The sequence below is a fragment of the Pseudopipra pipra genome, chromosome 29, assembly GCF_036250125.1.
Source record: "Pseudopipra pipra isolate bDixPip1 chromosome 29, bDixPip1.hap1, whole genome shotgun sequence".
Lineage (NCBI taxonomy): Eukaryota > Metazoa > Chordata > Aves > Passeriformes > Pipridae > Pseudopipra > Pseudopipra pipra.
The window spans coordinates 759224-779020 of NC_087577.1; the positions used below are offsets into that span (position 1 = coordinate 759224).

The window sequence follows — 19797 nt, forward strand, 5'->3', positions numbered from 1 at the left end:
TATTATTATTATTATTATTATTATTATTATTATTAATGTGGGATAAAGTTGAAGTTAGCTACTGATAAATTTAAATGTAATTAAACATTCTTTAAATCCGGGCTTTGAAAGCATCCACATAACCCAGCCTTTAATTCTCACATGAAGTTCTGAGCTCCCCATCCTTTCGCCCAAAGAACACGTTTCTTTATGGAAATAAATATTTCTGCCCCTTCCTAAGATTCTTTTCCCGGGCTCCTCAGGAAGCAAAAGCAAAATGTTGTTGTTCCACCTCCAAAAAAAAAAACAATTTGGGGAATCCTCCATTAAATATTTTTCCTTGATGCTCTGCACAAATGGGTCACTGTGCTGCCTGAGGATGCTCATTAATTGGTTCTGTGCTCAATTTAATCCTCAAATATGTCATAACTCCTTTCCATGGACTAGGAAAAAACTGGATTTTCATTAGTTTAGAGCCATTTCAGGATTACAATTCATTCTTTTCACGGTGCTTTTATACAAAAAAATGAGTAATAAAGAGGAGGGCCCCAACATTCCCTGTTTTATGCCAATATCAGCTCCAGGACATGAGTTAAACTGGACATTTTTCCATTCTGCCTGTAGGTGAAAGCCTGACTGTCACTGTTGGCAGCTCCAGTGTGCAATTTAAAGGTTGAAAACAAAGATTTTTTCCCATTATATCCACCCTGGAAGGATCTGAACCCGAGATCTGCCACAGAATCCATCAAACCAGGTGAGGATGAGCTTGAAATGAAGAACACTTGGGCTTAAAGCCTGGATTTGTTCCCCATTGCTCATGACTGCAGTGGAATTTGGGGTGGGATGGGGATTGTGGATCCTGTGCTTCCAGACCTGCTTTTTTTTGGGGAATAAACCCAAATTCTCCATCCTGTGCAGCACTTAATGAACTAAAAATCAGGGTGGTGAGACTTGCAGGGAAGGTTTGCTGTGTCAACAAGGATCCAGGCAGGTTGCTCTGAGCCAGCTCAGATTTTATCTCCAGGAATAATTTGGATTTTTGGATGCCAGGGGAAAAGTCTGGGGCCAAAACCCAGCGGGTTTGGCCTCCTCCACACTCTTGTTGTGCTGCTATAAATAGAATTTTGCATTCTAATTGCCTCCCTGGGGAGGAGGAATGCCAAGGTGTTGATAAAAGGGTTCTCCTCTGGTAAAGGAATCTCGGAGATGGGATTAATTCCCAAATGCTGGATGCACAAAAGGCTTTGGGAACCGTTGGAGCTGTGCCCGAGGAGGGGGGGAAATCCCCAAAAAAGTGATAAATGCACGTGGTTCTCTCGCTAAAAAATACCAATAATAACTTTAAACCTCTCCAGCAATAAAAGGACGATCCCGTTCGTGTTTCCTGCTCTTCCTGGTGGTTCCTGGGAAGTGGCACAGGGGGGTGAAATGTGGGATCCCCTCCTGGAAACGCTTTTGGAAACGAGAGAGGAAACATTCCCCGGGGAAAAACAAAGTGCATTCCTTGGAAAAACTCGGCGGGAAACAGCAGAGTCATTCTCATCAGGGCCAGTTCAGCCGATCCCAGCTGGAATCCAGAGCGAAATCCAGATTTTCCAGCCCTCGGGGCAGCTGCCGAACTTGAAAGGATCTTCTCCGAGAGGGAATTCCCGGGTTTTTTTCCAGCGGGCGAGTTTTCTTTTCCGGAGCTGCCCCGTTCGGGGTGTTACTGTTGCAGCCGAGCTGGGATCCGGGCTGGAATTCCCGGAGTTTTGGAGCAGAATCCCGAGTTTTTTGAGCAGAAAAGCTGCGATATTCCCAGGAAAAGGAGGAGGCGCAGGTGGAACGCGCGGCAGCGGCGGGGGACAAAGTTCCCTCCGCTCTTCCCGAGGGGACTCCAGGTTGGATTTTTGTCCTTCCCGAGGGGACTCCAGGTTGGATTTTTGTCCTTCCCGAGGGGACTCCAGGTTGGATTTTTGCCCTTCCCGAGGGGACTCCAGGTTGGATTTTTGCCCTTCCCGAGGGGACTCCAGGTTGGATTTTTGTCCTTCCCGAGGGGACTCCAGGTTGGATTTTTGTCCTTCCCGAGGGGACTCCAGGTTGGATTTTTGTCCTCCCCGAGCTCCGGCCGCGGCTCCTTCCCTGGATCCTTCCCTGGATCCTCCCCTTGGCCGCTCTCCCGGGCCCGCCCGCCCCTTCACAACCCTCTGGGCTCCACAAAATCCCTCTCCGGGCGGCCGAATTCCCATTCCCAACCTCTCCACCATGGGTAAGAGCTGCAGCCCCGCATCCAGGCGCGGATCCCGCCGGGATTTGGGCTCGGGAGGGGTCGGGGAGGGGGTTCAGCCTCTCCCGTTCCTTTTTCATCGAACCCTCCGCGGGTTTGGAGCGAGGAGCTTCGATCCCACCCCCGAACGCCTGTTGGGCTCTAATTAAGTGTTTAAAACCTAAATAAAATCTCGCTGCTCGCGGGCACGGAACGCCGAGGGAGGTTGTTGGGGGAGGGAGGACCCGAATTGACCTTTTTTGCTTCTATTTGATGTGTATTTTTAAGGACAGACCCCCCCGATTTCCATTCTTGGCTCCGGGGACAGGAAGCAGAGGGAGGGACTAAAGAGTTCGGACGCTCGATTGTGAAATGTTGTGCGGTTTGCCAGGAATTCTGTCACCTTGGGGCTGCGAAACAGGGAAGGGGTGGAGAGTTTGGATAAAAAACATGATTCTGCCCGGGTTAAAAACCATCGATTAGGTAAAAAACCAACGATTCTGGCTCAGCAGGAATGTGTATCCTGGTGGGAATGTTGGTGCTTAGCAAAACACCAAGATATAAATGTTCCATTGTAAAAAAAATCATTATTTTCCTTTTGTTTCTGCCTCTTAAGTTGAATTTTTTGTTTCTACCTCTTGAGTTGAATTTTTTAGCCTGTGCTCCCGAGTTTTGTCTGGGGTGGGAAGGACATTGAAGCCCATCCCATTCCAGGGCAGGGACACCTTCCTCTATCCCAGGTTGCTCCAACCTGGCCTTGGACACTTCCAGGGCTGGGGCAGCCCCAAATTCCCTGGAAAACCAGGCCCTGGCCCCCCTTGCAGGGCAGAATTCCTTCCCAACATCCCCTGTGGCAGTGGGAAGGCATTCCCTGTGTCCTGTCCCTCCATCCCAGGTTCCTCTCCAGCCCTCCTGGGGTCTGTCCAGAGCCTTCCCTTCTCCAGGCTGCACATTCCCAGACCCCTCCTGGCTCCTGGGGTGTGTCCAGACCTTCCCTTCTCCAGGCTGGGCATTCCCAGATCCCTCCTGGCTCCTGGGGTCTGTCCAGAGCCTTCCCTTCTCCAGGCTGGACATTCCCAGATCCCTCCTGGCTCCTTGGGTCTGTCCAGACCTTCCCTTCTCCAGGCTGCACATTCCCAGATCCCACCTGGCTCCGGAGCAGGAGCCCTTGGAGCAGCTCCGTGGCCTCCTCTGGGCTCTCTCCAGAGCTCCAGGACTTCCCAGGGGGAGCAGCTGTGGAAAAACAGCTGCTGCACTTCCAGTTCCCGACTGGAAAAAGTGGGAATGAGGCTGGAATCCCTGGTGGGAGAGCAGAGCCAGGGAGCTGGGATGGAATCCCTGTGGGAGAGCAGAGCCAGGGAGCTGAGCTTTCCATGGAGAGCAGGTTCCTTCTGGTCCATCCCTCCTTTTCCAGGCTCTGAATCCTGAAAAAACAAAACCAATCCCCACTTCTCCAGCATTTCTGTGCAGAGGCTTCCCAGGAATAACCACGGGGGTTGTTCCCTTGGGAATTCCGTTGGGAATTCTGTCTCCTCAGTCCCCAGCAGCTCCCTCAAACCCTGGACACCCTTTTCCCACATCCCAGAGCTCTGGCACGGACAAAAGTGCTCTGAAAAGGGGAGGCTGAACTCCTGGAAGGCCCCAACTTCCCGTTTTTCCTGAGGATGGAGCGTCACCCCATGGATATTCCCAGGAGCTGGGATGACCCTGGAGCCAGCAATTAAAAACTGGAGTTGAAATTCCTCCCCCTCTCCCTGCAAACCCCCCCAGTCCTCTCGGAGGTGTTGAAATAATCGGATTTTTTCCCTCTCTCTCCAATCAGCCAAATGTGGAGCCTGTGGCCCAGGATATGCAAGTCCTCGGGATGCCATGAAAGGCAAGTTCTGGGACAACTTCCCAAAAAATCCAGGCCAGCAGCAGTGGAATTGGTTTGGAATTAGGGGGAGGCAAGGTGGATGCCTCCCTGAGTGGCATGTGTGAAATATAGGAAGTATGGGAAATATAGAATGGGAAATATAGAAAGTATATGAATGTATAAAGTATGTGAAATATATAAAGTATGAAATATATAATGTGAAATATATAAGGTATGTGAATGTATAAAGTATGTGAAATATATAAAATATATAAAGTATATTAAATATAGAAAGTATGTGAAATATATAAAGTATATTAAATATATGAAGTATATGAAATATAGAAAGTATGTGAAATATATAAAGTATGTGAATATATAAAGTATATGAAATATAGAAAGTGTGTGAAATAAAATATATGAAATATATAAAAAATATGTGAAATATGTAAAGTATGTGAAATATATAAAATATATGAAATATATAAAGTATATGAAATGTATAAAGTATATGAAATATATAAAGTATATGAAATATATAAAGTATATGAAATATATAAAACATATAAAACATACAGAATATATAAAATATATAAAACATATAAAATATATAAAATATGTAAAATACATAAAATATATAAAATACATAAAATATATAAAATACATCAAATACATAAAATATATAAAATACATCAAATATATAAAATACATAAAATATATAAAATACATAAAATATATAAAATACATAAAATATATAAAATACATAAAATATATAAAATACATAAAATATACAAAATACATAAAATATAGAAAACATATAAAATATATAAAATATATAAAATACATAAAATATATAAAATACAAAGGCCTCCTTTATAAAAAGCAAAAAGCAAAGGCAACCCTCAGCTTCACCTCCTGGGAAGAATCCCAGCTCCCAGACAGGTGAAACCCTCCAGTTCCTTTCAACATCCCCACATTTTTTTTTGGCAAAACTGACTTTTTTTGGTGCCTCTGTGCCCCCAGGCCCCCGGGAGGAGCTGCTCTACCTGCCCTGCATCTACAGGAACACAGGGATCCAAAAACCTGACTACCTGGCCACGGTGGATGTGGACCCCAAATCCCCCCACTACTGCCAGGTACCTGCTGGGGGGGGAATATTTGGGTTCCCAGATCCCTTAAAAAGCAAATATTTGTGTGGGGGAAGCCACAAAAACCTCTGCTTTAAATTTTCTTACCCCAAAATTAACATTTCTCCTTTTCCTCCAGGCCCTCCCAGGGCATTTTTAATATTTCTCTTTTTTTTTGTGACATTTACACCTTCAGCCCTGGAAGGTTTGAGGGTTCCCTGGGACATCTCACCCCCCACACAGCAGGAATCACAACCTAATCCCTGGATTTCACAGATTCCTGCCTGACAAACAGCCCTTTCCCTCCTCCTTTTGTGCCTTCCCACTGGGACACAACGACCCATTTCCTTGCCATTGTCACCCTTTGCTTTGCCTGGGGGAAAAAACCCCAAAGCTGGGGTTGGAGCCAGGATTGCCAGGATTTCCAGGCTTTCCCTCATTTCCAGGTGATCCATCCAAGCAGGCTGGGTTTGGAGCCCTGATTTCCCTCATTTCCAGGATTTCCCTGATTTCCAGGATTTCCCTGATTTCCAGGCTTTCCCTCATTTCCAGGTGATCCATGGAAGCAGGCTGGGTTTGGAGCCCTGATTTCCCTCATTTCCAGGATTTCCCTGATTTCCAGGATTCCCCTGATTTCCAGGTGATCCATCCTGGCTTTGAAGCCCTGATTTCCCTCATTTCCAGGTGATCCATGGAAGCAGGCTGGGTTTGGAGCCCTGATTTCCAGGATTTCCCTCATTTCCCTCATTTCCAGGTGATCCATGGAAGCAGGCTGGGTTTGGAGCCATGATTTCCCTGTTTCCCTGTTTTCCAGGTGATCCAGGCTGGGTTTGGAGCCCTGATTTCCCTGTTTCCCCATTTTCCAGGTGATCCAGGCTGGCTCTGGAGCCCTGATTTCCCTGTTTCCCTGTTTTCCAGGTGACCCACCCTGGCTCTGGAGCCCTGATTTCCCTGTTTCCCTGTTTTCCAGGTGATCCAGGCTGGCTCTGGAGCCCTGATTTCCCTGATTTTCCCATTTTCCAGGTGATCCCCCCTGGCTCTGGAGCCCTGATTTCCCTGTTTTCCAGGTGATCCACCCTGGCTCTGGAGCCCTGATTTCCCTGTTTCCCTGTTTTCCAGGTGATCCAGGCTGGGTTTGGAGCCCTGATTTCCCTGTTTCCCTGATTTCCAGGTGATCCAGGCTGGCTCTGGAGCCCTGATTTCCCTGATTCCCTGTTTTCCAGGTGATCCATGGAAGCAGGCTGGCTCTGGAGCCCTGATTTCCCTGCTTTTCCCATTTTCCAGGTGATCCATCCTGGCTCTGGAGCCCTGATTTCCCTGCTTTTCCCATTTTCCAGGTGATCCACCGCCTGCCCATGCCCAACCTGCAGGACGAGCTGCACCACTCGGGCTGGAACACCTGCAGCAGCTGCTTTGGGGACTCCAGGAAAAGCAGGAATCTCCTCATCCTTCCAGCCCTCATCTCCTCCAGGATCTACGTGGTGGATGTGGGAACAGACCCCAGGGCTCCCAGGCTCCACAAGGTTCACATATTTTTATTCCTCATTTCTTTTTTATACCCAAGAGACTCCAAGGATTCCAACTTCCAGAACATTCCTGGAAACCTTTGCCAGGCATTGATTAGGAACTGGTGGGAGCTTTTATTGATAAACTCCACACAAAACCATTGTCCCAAAGAAATGTTAAATTCATTTTAAATTAATTTTAAAAGTTCCCAACCTGCCTCTGCAGTATTTCAGTCAAAATTACCGGTTTTGACTACAAGAGGCACATTCTGCTGGCTGTGTTTTCCAGGGCTAAATTCAAATTTCTGTTGGATTTTCCATGATCAAACCCAGAAGGGACCCCCCCCTCTTTGATTTGCAACCCTTGGTTCCCAAACCTGTGCTTTTTTTGAGCAGCAAAAATTAAGGAAACATTTCAAATGTGTCAAAATGAACATTTTCTTTACGTCTCTTTTTTCGTGGGAATGATGGAAATTCCCCCAAAAATAAACCCTCTGCTGCCACAGGGTTCCTTTGGCAGAGACACAGAGACAAAGAGAGGTTTGGATCCGAATTCCTGGTTTTTCCCACGTGGAATTATCTGGGTTTTCCTGTCTGTGCCTCCCCATTCCAGGTGGTGGAGCCGACGGAATTGTTCGGGAAGGGGAACGCGGCCAACCCCCACACCTCCCACTGCCTGGGCTCGGGGGACATCCTCATCAGCTGCCTGGGGGACCCTGCTGGCAATGGCAAAGGTGCTGAGCCCCTCCTCTGGATCCAGGAAAGAATTCCTGGCCCTCCTTGCTCCAGGGAAAGGATTCCTGGCCCTCCTTGCTCCAGGGAAAGAATTCCTGGCCCTCCTTGCTCCAGGGAAAGATTCCTGGCCCTCCTTGCTCCAGGAAAGGATTCCTGGCCCTCCTTGCTCCAGGGAAAGGATTCCTGGCCCTCCTTCCTCCAGGAAAGGATTCCTGGCCCTCCTTGCTCCAGGGAAAGGATTCCTGACCCTCCTTGCTCCAGGGAAAGATTCCTGGCCCTCCTTGCTCCAGGGAAAGGATTCTTGGCCCTCCTTGCTCCAGGGAAAGGATTCCTGACCCTCCTTGCTCCAGGGAAAAGATTCCTGACCCTCCTTCCTCCAGGAAAGGATTCCTGGCCCTCCTTGCTCCAGGGAAAGGATTCCTGTCCCTCCTTGCTCCAGGGAAAGGATTCCTGGCCCTCCTTGCTCCAGGGAAACAATTCCTGGCCCTCCTTGCTCCAGGGAAAGAATTCCTGGCCCTCCTTGCTCCAGGGAAAGATTCCTCTCCCTCCTTGCTCCAGGGAAAGGATTCCTGGCCCTCCTTGCTCCAGGGAAAGGATTCCTGGCCCTCCTTGCTCCAGGAAAGAATTCCTGACCCTCCTTGCTCCAGGGAAAGATTCCTGGCCCTCCTTGCTCCAGGAAAGGATTCCTGGCCCTCCTTGCTCCAGGGAAAGATTCCTGGCCCTCCTTGCTCCAGGGAAAGGATTCCTGGCCCTCCTTGCTCCAGGAAAGGATTCCTGTCCCTCCTTGCTCCAGGGAAAGATTCCTGACCCTCCTCTGGCTCCAGGGAAACAATTCCTGGCCCTCCTTGCTCCAGGAAAGGATTCCTGACCCTCCTTGCTCCAGGGAAAGGATTCCTGGCCCTCCTTGCTCCAGGGAAACAATTCCTGACCCTCCTTGCTCCAGGGAAAGAATTCCTGGCCCTCCTTGCTCCAGGGAAACAATTCCTGGCCCTCCTTCCTCCAGGAAAGGATTCCTGTCCCTCCTTGCTCCAGGGAAAGATTCCTGGCCCTCCTTCCTCCAGGAAAGGATTCCTGGCCCTCCTTGCTCCAGGAAAGGATTCCTGGCCCTCCTTGCTCCAGGGAAAGATTCCTGGCCCTCCTTTTCCCAAGGGTTTTCCTGCTGGGTCAGAGGCAAACATGTCCCTCAGTAGGTGATTACTGGGAGTAGGATTTATCAGGATTGAGTAGGAATTATCAGAATTCAAGGATACTGGTGGCAATCCAAGGAAACCAGAGGTGACTCCTCCAGGAGTCCAGCAAAGTGGACCTTAAAAATATTCATTGTCATGTGATAAAAGCCCTTAAAAACCCAGGGTTTGTTTGCAAAAGAGCAAAACCAGAATCACAAAACATTCACTGAAGTACAAAAGCAAAGCCAGGATCACAAAATATTCCTTGAAGGACAAAAGCAAAGCCAGGATCACAAAATATTCCTTAAAGGAGAAAAGCAAAGCCAGGATCACAAAATATTCCTTGAAGGACAAAAAGCAAAACCAGGATCACAAAACATTCTTCCAGTGTAGGGTTGCATATCAGAAAACATCTATTTAAATTATTTCTCCTCTTTAAAGCTGTGTGAATGTCTCCTAACAGTTATTTTTGGGGTTTTGTGCCAGGGAGTTTTATCCTGCTGGACGGAGAGACCTTCGAGGTGAAAGGAAACTGGGAGAAGGGGGAGAAGGTCCCTTCCCTGGGCTACGACTTCTGGTACCAACCCCGGCACAACGTCCTGCTGAGCACGGAGTGGGGGGTCCCAAAGGCCCTGAGGGACGGGTTTGACCCCGCTGACGTGGAGAAAGGTGAGGAAAAACCCCTTAAAAATGAAATTATTCCCTCAAATCCTTCGTTAAGTGAACATTTCCTGTGCCCCACCCGACCTCCCAGGGCTCTACGGGCGCCACATCAACGTGTGGGACTGGAGCACCCAGAGGCTGCTGCAGGCCCTGGATTTGGGGAAGGGCTCCATCCCTCTGGAAATCCGGTTCCTGCACGAGCCGGCGGCGGGCGAGGGCTTCGTGGGCTGCGCCCTGAGCGGGGCCGTGCAGCGCTTCCACAGGACACAGGTGGCTGGGGGGGACCTGGGGGGCCTCTGCATCCCACAGGGAGCCTCTGCATCCCACAGGGATGGGGTCAGGAGCCTCTGCATCCCACAGGGATGGGGTCAGGAGCCTCTGCATCCCACAGGGATGGGGTCAGGAGCCTCTGCATCCCACAGGGATGGGGCCAGGAGCCTCTGCATCCCACAGGGATGGGGTCAGGGAGCCTCTGCATCCCACAGGGAGCCTCTGCATCCCACAGGGATGGGGCCAGGAGCCTCTGCATCCCACAGGGAGCCTCTGCATCCCACAGGGATGGGGTCAGGGAGCCTCTGCATCCCACAGGGATGGGGTCAGGAGCCTCTGCATCCCACAGGGATGGGGTCAGGAGCCTCTGCATCCCACAGGGAGCCTCTGCATCCCACAGGGATGGGGTCAGGGAGCCTCTGCATCCCACAGGGAGCCTCTGCATCCCACAGGGATGGGGTCGGGAGCCTCTGCATCCCACAGGGAGCCTCTGCATCCCACAGGGATGGGATCAGGAGCCTCTGCATCCCACAGGGATGGGATCAGGGAGGGGTTGGGTTGGGGGAGACTTTGAATCCCACAGGGATGGGATCAGAGAGCCTCTGCATCCCACAGGGATGGGATCATGGAAGGGTTGAGTTGGGGGAGCCTCTGCATCCCACAGGAATGGGATCCTGGAAGGGTTTGGGTTGGAATTTGTGTGGGATTTGTCCCCAGGGTCACTGGGTGCTGCCTGCTGGCCTTTGGAAGTGTGGGATTTGTCCCCAGGGTGCTCCCTGCTGGCCTTTGGGAGTGTGGGATTTGTCCCCAGGGTGCTCCCTGCTGGCCTTTGGGAGTGTGGGATTTGTCCCCAGGGTGCTCCCTGCTGGCCTTTGGAAGTGTAGGGGAGACCTGAAGGTAGAGGAGGGAGGGACAGGGGAGTGTGGCCTGGAGACCCCAGAGCAATTTGAGATATTGTTCCATAGGAAAACTGGTAACATTCCCACTGGGAATACTGTTACCACCCTGTAACACTCCCTGTGTGAATCCCCCCCTGTGCAGCCCCTGGTAAATAAATCCCAGTTCTCCCTCTGCCCAGCCCAGCTGAGCCCTCTGGGGCTCAGCAAAGCAACCACCAGGAGCTGGACCTTGAGGACCCTCGTGGGTCCCTTCCAGCTCGGGATATTCCAGGATTTAGTGGCTCCTTGGATAAGAATTCCGTGTTCCCTCCTGCAGAAAGGGGACTGGGCAGCGGAGAAGGTGATCGAAGTGCCCAGCAAGAAGGTGCAAGGATGGCTCCTCCCGGACATGCCTGGTTGGTGGGGCCATGTTGGGAAAGAAATGGGATGTTCTCCTCACCAGTTCCCTGCTCCAGAGCAGCTTTTGGCCTAATTTTGTCCTTAAATGGCAAAAAAAAAAGACCAAATTTGGGGGGGGGAGGTTCTGAGGTGACCGGATGAGGTTGTGCTCTGCTCCCACGCTGCTCCAATGCCTGAGGTCACTTTCTCCAGAAGAATCCTTTGGAGTTTGGGCCTGAGGGTGTCCAGGAATATCTCCTGGGAATGCTTGGAGCATCCTGAACCTGCTTGGAGCAGGCCCTGGGATCCCAGGGTGGGTTGTGTCCCTCCTGCTCTCGTGACTTTGAGCTTCTGTGAGCAGAGCTTTGGCAGAGAGCAGGACTGGGGCTGGTTTGGTGTCCATCCTGCTGGCTCAGCCCTGGGATTCCCTCCTGCAGGTCTCATCACCGACATCCTGATCTCCCTGGACGACAGGTTCCTGTACTTCAGCAACTGGCTGCACGGGGACGTGCGGCAGTACGACATCTCCGACCCCCGGCGGCCCCGGCTCGTGGGGCAGGTGAGGACAAACCCCCCTGCCCACCCTGGGGTCAGCTCAGGAGGGGTGTCCTCCCTTTCCCAAGAGGAGAAACGCCCCAGTTTGCTTTGGCTCCGGGGTTTTAGCCCCGTTCTCTGCCTGTTCTCTGCCTGTTCCCTGCCTGTTCCCTGCCCACAGGTCTTCCTGGGGGGCAGCATTGCCAGGGGGGGCCCTGTGACTGTGCTGGAGGACCAGGAGCTGCAGTGTCAGCCAGAGCCATTTGTCATCCAGGTCAGTGCTCCCAACTGATTCCAATCCTTTGGAAGGTGCCCAATATTTAAAGGTAGTTACACCTTGATGGTGCCACGTGTGGGCACGTCCGTGCCAGGCCCTCCCCACCCTCACAGGGAAGAATTTATCCCTGATATCCAACCTGAATCTTCCCTTCTCAGCTTAAAAAAAGAAGTCATGGAGTTATTAAGGTTGGCAAAGCCCTCCAAAGTTCAACCACTGACCTGACATCATTCCCACTGAGCTGCCTGTGGAAGGTCTCAGGGTGTGGGAGAACCGAAGGGGGTCTCGACTAAAACCTGTTGGCCAGTGGTGGAAACTGGAAACAAATTCCCAAAGCTGGGCAGTGGTGGAACCACCACCCCTGGAAGTGTTTGGGGAACCTGTGGATGTGGCACCTGGGCATGGGGTTTGGTGGTGCTGGGGGGGAACAGCTGGGCTTGGTGATCCCAGAGGGCTTTTCCAACCTTAATTCCATGATTTTATGAAAACTACTCCGGGAAGCTCCACATCCTTCACCAAATTTTTACCTGGTTAACTGTGTGAATTAAGTGGAACTCACCTGCAGTGACTCCAAGGCTCCTGTTAAGAAGGAAAAAGACTCCCAAAAAAAACTGTTCCCTCCCCAGAGCTGGGAATTTGCCATTCCTGCCCCGGGAATTTGGGATCTCTCCGAGCAGGGCTGTTTCCTTTCTCCCTGTGGCCACATTTCCTTTATCCAGCTTGGCTCCAGCGCCTCCTTCTCCCCAAATTTCAGGGCAAGAAGGTTCCAGGTGGGCCTCAGATGCTGCAGCTGAGCTTGGATGGGAAGAGGTTGTACGTCACCAACTCCCTGTACAGCGGCTGGGACAAGCAGTTCTACCCCGACCTGCTCCGGTAAGAACCCTGGGCTCAGTCATTAACCAGTTAACGAGGCAATTAACGCCACAGCCCCTTCTCCCAGCGCCTGTTTGCTCCTCCCTTCGGCAGGGAGGGCTCTGTCATGCTGCAGATCGACGTGGACACCGAGAGAGGGGGGCTGGCGGTGAATCCCAACTTCCTGGTGGATTTTGGGAAGGAGCCGGACGGGCCGGCGCTGGCCCACGAGATGAGATACCCAGGGGGGGACTGCACCTCGGACATCTGGCTGTGACCACCCTCCTGGGGCTGCTCTATCCCCTCCCAGAGCTTCCCAAACCGTCCCTTTATCACCAGGGCACCTGGAGCTTTGCCCGCTGTCTGAATTCAGATTTCTCTTCCTGAGCTCTCATCTCATTCCTGTGTCCCTGCATTGATGCCACAAAAAATCAGCAATAAAATCACCCTTCAGCTCAGCTGGAGGTGCTTTTTTCCTTTTGGTCTTTCAGGCATTTGAGCATTTTGTGTCTCAAAGGCCACAGCTGTGAGGTCACTGTCGTTTGTCTGACAAATGTGTGTCCTTGTTTTTTTTGGGATTCCGATGGAACTGTGAGTCTGCCCTTGGAAAAGGCACCTGCTCTGCCCGTGGCCAGGGGAGGGCAGGCTGCACCTTCTCCATCAGAACTGCTCCAAGGGCTGCCTCTTCCTCCACCTGGAATTTCAGGTCCTGCTTTTCCCTGGACCACAAACTACCTGACAAGGATTCCTTGTGACAAGGACTCCACGTCCTGGGCAGCACCTGGAGAGCAGGAGGAGGGGCTGCAACTCCCACAGCTCCCTCTGGATTTGGAGAAACACTCAGGGGGAAGGAGAACTGAGAATTCCCAAGGGACTGAGGTCAGTTTGCCAACACATAAAGTGTAGGAAGAGAACTTGGGGTGAAAGCCCCGAATTTACTGTGCCATGAGTGTGTTCAGACTGGGCTGTCCATGGGAACTGGTCAAGCTGGAAGCAACATCCTGACATCCAGGAGCGAGGCAACCACTTCCCAAACACAAGGGATTGCCCTGGGCTGGCTCCCAAACCCATTAGAATACATCAAAGGGAGAGAAATCCCATAAAAACGATGGGCTGGGAGAATCCACCCCAGAAAAAGAGCCAAGCAAAGACAATTCCTACCAGAAACCTGCAGGAGGACCAAGAGGGTCCCTGCCCAACCAGGGTCCTGTCTGAGGGGTTTTCCCAAGGCTGATCTTCTCCCAAAGCCCTGCTGGGGCTTGTTTTCCCTGCCCTCCGTGGGAAAGGAGACACGAGGAGGCCCAGCTGATGCAACCAAGGGTTTTATTGGCGTGGAAAGCAGGACAAGAGCAAACCAGTGTCAGCAAACGGGCCCCTCTTCCCACCCCAGCCCTGGCAGCTCCTCCAGCTGGGACAGGAGCCGCTGGGCCGGGAGCCAGGAGGGCAAATCCCTTGGGAAGGGCCCGTCCGGAGGGGGGAACTGGGTGGAACCGGGCACTGCCCTTTGTGCCCAGGAGCTCGGGAGCCTCCCGGGGGGCTGAGCCCCTTCCCGGGGCCCCTGGGGATGTGGGAGCAGCAGGGCAGGGCTGGGACAGGAGTGTGGCACTGCCGGGACCTGCCCCGGGGCTGGGGCTGCACCCCCTGCACGGAGCCAGCGAGGGGATGGAGCCTGGAGCCTGTCCAGGGATGGAGCCTGGAATGTCCATGGGATGGAGCCTGGAGCCTGCCTGGGATGGAGCCTGGAATGTCCATGGGATGGAGCCTGGAGCCTGTCCAGGGATGGAGCCTGGAGCCTGCCTGGGATCACTCCTGGAGCCTGCCCAGGGATGGAGCCTGGAGCCTGCCTGGGATCACTCCTGGAGCCTGCCTGGGATCACTCCTGGAGCCTGGAGCCTGCCTGGGATCACTCCTGGAGCCTGGAGCCTGCCCAGGGATCACTCCTGGAGCCTGCCTGGGATCACTCCTGGAGCCTGCCCAGGGATCACTCCTGGAGCCTGCCCAGGATGGAGCTTGGAGCCTGCCCAGGGATCATTCCTGGATCCTACCCAAGATCACTCCTCGATCCTGCCCCAGGATCACTCCTGGAGCCTGGAGCCTGCCCCGGGATCATTCCTGGATCCTGCCCTGGGATCACTCCTGGATCCTGCCCGGGCTGGCCCTGCCCTGGCCAGCCGGAAAAGGGAACTGGGCTCCTGTGTCCGCACTGGTTTGGCCGGGAATGGGAACTGGGAATGGGAACTGGGCTCGTGTGTCTGCACTGGTTTGGCCGGGAATGGGAACTGGGAATGGGAACTGGGCTCGTGTGTCTGCACTGGTTTGGCCGCACAAGGCCAGGGGAAAATTCGAGCTCCCTGAGCTCAGGGGGGGAATCGGGAGCGGAGGGAGGAGCGGGGACCCCAAAGCCCCTCAGCAGGGACCCCAAAGCCCCTCAGCTGGGACCCCAAAGCCCATCAGCCAGGACCCCAAAGCCCCTCACCTGGGACCCCAAAGGGACCCCAAAGCCCATCACCTGGGACCCCAAAGGGACCCCAAAGCCCATCACCTGGGACCCCAAAGCCCCTCAGCCGGGACCCCAAAGGGACCCCAAAGCCCCTCAGCCGGGACCCCAAAGGGACCCCAAAGCCCCTCAGGCGCCGCCCTTTCCCAGCAGGGGCTCTGCAGGGGGAGGGAAGGGCGGAGCCGGCCCGGGATCCCTCCTAGGGCAGGATCTCGGAGGTGGCATCGCCGCCGGGGAAGCGAATGTCGTGGGCCAGGCAGGGCCCGTTGGGCTCCTTGCCAAAATCCACCAGGAAGTTCTTGTTGACGGCCAGGCCTCCCTTCTCCGTGTCCACGTCGATCTGCAGCATCACGGAGCCCTCCCTGGGGGGCACGAGGGGCAGCTCTGGGCACGGCCCATCCCGGCCCGGGGGGCTCCAGGGAACGGCTCCGGGACCAGGAGCCGAGGCTCAGCTCCGCTCCCGGCCCTCAGTGCCCCCCGGACACGAGCCCAGCGCCGGGCAGGATGTGCCCCGGGCCGCAGATGCCCCGGGCAGGACGTGCCAGGCCAGGCTGGCACCGCCCCGGGCCGGAGATCCTCGTGTGCTGGGCTCCATCCCGAGCTCGGCGGGATCCCGGGAGATGCTCTGGCACAGCCCCGGCCCCCCAGAGCCCAGGGGGCACCGCCCCTCTCCCCCTGCCCCCCTGTGCCCCCCTGTGCCCCCCTGGCCCTGCAGAGCCCCCCCCGTGCCCAGGAGCCCCTTTTGCCCCCCCGTTTGCCCACCTGACCATGGTGGGGTAGAACTGCTTGTCCCACGTGCTGTAGAAGGAGTTGGTGACGTAGAGCCGGCGCCCGTCCAGGCTCAGCTGCAGCTTGCTGGGGCCGCCAGAAATCCGCTTGCACTGGGGGGAACTGGGAGTTACTGGGGCTGGGCAGGGGCAGGAGCGGGGCAGGGGCAGCAGAAGGAGCAGGAGAAGGAGCTGAACAGGAGGAAGAAAAGGAGGAAGGCAGGAGTAGAGCAGGAGAAGGAGCAGAGAAGGAGAAAGAGAAGGAGAAGGAGCAGATCAGGAGCAGGAGAAGGAGCTGAACAGGAGGAAGAAAAGGAGCAGAGCAGGAGCAGAGAAAGAGAAGGAGAAGGAGCAGATCAGGAGCAGGAGCAGAGCAGGAGTAGGAGCAGAAGGAGCAGAACAGGAGCAGATCAGGAGCAGGAGCAGAGCAGGAGTAGGAGCAGAAGGAGCAGAACAGGAGCAGATCAGGAGCAGGAGCAGAGCAGGAGTAGGAGCAGAAGGAGCAGAACAGGAGCAGAGAAGGAACAGGAGCAGATCAGGAGCAGGGCAGGAGGAAGAGAAGGAGCAGGAGCAGATGAGGAGCAGATGGGGTTGAGAGCAGAGCGGTGCCTCCCCTCCCAAGTCTCCAGCACTCACCTTGATCACCAGGGGCTCGGGTTGGCACTTGAGCTCCTCGTCCCTACACACGGTCACGGGGCCCCCTCGCAGGATGCTGCCCCCCACGAACACCTGCGGGGGGGCAGTGGCACACGCGTGTCCCTGGCGTGTCCCCGGCGTGTCCCCGGCGTGTCCCCACCCCCCCGGCCCCCCGTGCCCCCCTCACCTGCCCCACCAGCCGGGGCTTGCAGTTCTTGGAGAGCTCGTACTGCCGGATGTCCCCGTGGATCCAGTTGCTGAGGTACAGGAACCTGTCGTCCGGGGAGATGAGCAGGTCCACGGTGAAGGCTGCGACAGGGACACGGCTCAGGGGCAGCCCCAGCACAGGGCACGGGGCCTGGGGCTCAGCCAGGCCTGGGGCTCAGCCAGGCTTTGCCAGCCTGCCCTGCCCAGGGCTCTGGCCGGGAGAAGGAAGCCCCCAGGGGGTCCCACCAACCTGGCATCTTGGGCATGATCCAGCCCGACACCTCCTTGGGCGGGATGCGAATCACCTCCTCCACGGCCCAGTTGTCTCTCTGCACACAAACACGGCCCCCTGAGCCCCCCCAGTGCCCGGCCCGGGGGCTCCCCTGTGTCCCCCAGCCCGGGGGCTCCCCTGTGTCCCCCAGCCCAGCCCACCCCCGGCCCCTCTGCCCAGCCCCCTCCTCCCCTGTGTCCCCCAGCCCAGCCCACCCCCGGCCCCTCTGCACAGCCCCCTCCTGCCCGGGCTGCCCGTGCCCACCTCGCACTTGTAGAAGCGGTAGGTGACCCCGCTGAGGGCACAGGCCACGTAGCCCTCGGCGGCGTCGGGGTTGTGCAGGAACCTCACGCTCAGGGGCAGCGAGTCCTCGCCCAGGTCGAAGCACTGGGTGAGGCTGCGGCACGACAGGTTCCACACGTTCAGGCGGCGCCCGAAGACCCCTGAGGGGCGGCCGAGGGGGCTCAGCACGGGCCGGGGGGGCGGCCCGAGCCCCCCCAGCCCTCCCCAAAACGCGGGGAAGCGCCGCGGGAGCCGCGGGAGAGGCCGCACGTCCCCCGGGGAAAAGGGGCCCGGCGGGGGAAACCCCCCCGCCCCCGTGCCCCCCGCGCCCCCCGGGCCTCGGGCAGCGCCGCCCCGGCCCCGCCGGCCCCGCGCCCGCACCTTTCTTCAGGTCGTCGGGGTTGAAGCCCCGGCCCGCCCGGCGGGGCACCGCCCCGGCAGAGCTGACCAGCACGTTGTGCCGCGGCTGCAGCCAGAAGTCGTAGCCCGTCGGGGGGGCCTCGCACTCGTTCTCCCAGTTGCCCTTCAGCTCCAGGCTCTCCCCGTCCAGCACCACGAAGCCACCTGGCACACACCGGGGGGGTGGGATCCGGCCACGCTCCGCTTTTCCCACAGGGAAGCGCAGCTTTGGGAACGGGGGCGGGACAAGGTACCTTTGCCGTTGCCCGCGGGGTCTCCCGTGTTGGCGATGAGCACGTCCCCGTTGGGCAGGCTGTGGGTCACGGCCAGGTAGCCCTTGTTGCACTTCCAGAACACGTCCACCGGCTCGATCGTCTGCCAGAGCCACACACACCCCCTTCAGCCCCCACTGCTCCGCTCCTCCCGCACCCCCACGGCATCCTCGGCCTGGGAAACCCCTCTGAGGCCTCCAGTCCAACCCTGGGCCATCCCAGGCTCCTGCCATCCCTGCTGCTCCCGCAGTTCTCCCTCCCACAGCCCCCCTGGCTGGGGCTGCTCCTCCCCGCGAGGGCACAGGAGCCCCCGAGCTGCCCCTGCAGCAACTCCCAGCTCAGAGCAGCTCCCGGGACCCCCCACTCTTTGGGGGGCAGGCAGGGGGTGCTGGGGACCCCCCACTCTTTGGGGGGCAGGCAGGGGGTGCTGGGGACCCCCCACTCTTTGGGGGGCAGGCAGGGGGTGCTGGGGACCCCCCACTCTTTGGGGGGCAGGGAAGGGATGCTGGGCACTCCCAGGGGTTCCCCGTGGGCACAAAGGATGGGGGGAGCCCTCCCTGGAGCGGCAAGGACAGAGCCCAGAGGAGAACTGTGCCCGCTCTGCCAAGCCAGGCTGCGAGAGAAGCTGAGCAGAGAGCCCTCGGTGCCCGGGCAGCGCCCCAGAAGCCCCAGTTGCCAACTCCCTGCCAGCGGGCTGGCGTCCCCCCGGGCATACCTTGCACAGCTTGGGGGCCCGGCACTGGGAGCCCACATCCACCACGTAAATGCGGGAGGAAATCAGACAGGGCAGCACCAGCTTGTTCCTCCTGGCGCTGCCAGTGTCAAAGCAGCCGCAGGCAGAGCTCCACCCCGAGCAGTGCAGCTCGTCCTTGAGGTTGGGCATGGGCAGCCGGTGGATCACCTGCGGCGGCCAAGGCAGAGTTAGGGGGGAGGCACCGCGCCCATCCTGCCGCTGCCAGGGCCTGGGGCTCCCGGGGGCCTCCCTGGCCAGGGGCTGGCACTGCCCGGGCACAGCCGGGGGGACAACGCTGCTCCCTGCCCTGGGCACTGCTCTGCCAAAGGGGCATTGATCCCAGCACTCCTCAGCCCATCCCACTGCAATCCAGGAGAACGGGCCCGGGGAGAAGGGATGTTCCTCCTCCTGACAGAGCCGGGGCTTTGCTCTGCAAACTCCCCCCCAGGAGGGACTTTAAAATGCCCTGAGATTGTTCAAGAGCCTCTTCTGGCTTGGGAGGGACTTTTCCTTCAGGGCACTTGTTGCCATGGGCTGCTCGGGTGGTCTCTGCACCCTGGATGTGTGGCTGTGCCTTGGCAGCCTCCAGGGGCAGGGAAATGCCCGTGTGCCAGCTGGGATGGGCACAGGGCAGCACGAGGGAACACCCCTGACATCTGAGCACGAGAGAAACCTGCTGGAATCTGCTCCAGGACACCTGAACCCCCTGGGACAGCCCCACGTTCCCCTCCTGCCTGGTGATCTCCCCAGCTCGTGCTCCAGGGCTCAGAACCACGCCAGGATCCTCTGGAAGGGAGTTGGGAAGTGACTCAGAGCCGACACCGAGATGGAGACGAGCCAGGAGCACACGGGAGAGTGGGAAGAGAGCAGGAAGGTGGGATTGTGAGCAGAAAACCCCCCTGGCTGGTGCAGGACACCAGGGAGGGGAAAGGACACAGGACAGAACTCACAGGAGGTTTCCCAGGTGACTCCTACCAGGGGACAAGCAGCAGGATGAGGCAGAAACAGGAGGATGAGGAGGTGCAAGGCAGGGGCAGAGGGGCCATGGAGAAACCTGCTTTTCCCCAGCACAGCAGAGAGAATGTCCCGACCCTGGAGGCCTTGGAAGCAGAAGAACCAGGAGCAAATCACCAACCCAGCAAGAGCAGAGAGGAACAGGTACCTGGCCATAGCAGGGAGACCTGGGGTTGAGGTCCACGGTGGCCAGGAAATCAGGTTGGTCGATGCAGGTGGATCTGTAGGTGC

At 56.2% G+C, this 19797-nt stretch overlaps 2 protein-coding genes across 2 annotated transcripts; one reads left to right on the forward strand and one right to left on the reverse strand.

Annotated features, from left to right (window-relative positions):
* The first annotated feature begins 617 nt into the window (after nt 1-617).
* Nucleotides 618-12973, forward strand: LOC135404051 (methanethiol oxidase-like). The gene is made up of 12 exons (XM_064638597.1): nt 618-733; nt 4047-4100; nt 5103-5215; nt 6544-6729; nt 7325-7445; nt 9102-9284; nt 9370-9548; nt 10764-10842; nt 11263-11384; nt 11541-11633; nt 12391-12509; nt 12603-12973. The coding sequence occupies exons 2-12, from the start codon at nt 4094-4096 to the stop codon at nt 12763-12765; spliced, it is 1365 nt and encodes a 454-aa protein (XP_064494667.1). The 5' UTR covers nt 618-733; nt 4047-4093; the 3' UTR covers nt 12766-12973.
* Nucleotides 12974-14983: 2010 nt separating this feature from the next.
* LOC135404113 (methanethiol oxidase-like) lies at nt 14984-18717 on the reverse strand. Its single transcript, XM_064638693.1, has 9 exons — nt 18535-18717; nt 17802-17922; nt 17530-17712; nt 17131-17309; nt 16846-16924; nt 16576-16697; nt 16389-16481; nt 15748-15866; nt 14984-15347 (listed from the first exon to the last, which is right to left on the reverse strand). Exons 1-9 carry the CDS (start codon nt 18700-18702, stop codon nt 15185-15187), a joined length of 1227 nt encoding a protein of 408 aa, XP_064494763.1. The 5' UTR covers nt 18703-18717; the 3' UTR covers nt 14984-15184.
* Nucleotides 18718-19797: the final 1080 nt, after the last annotated feature.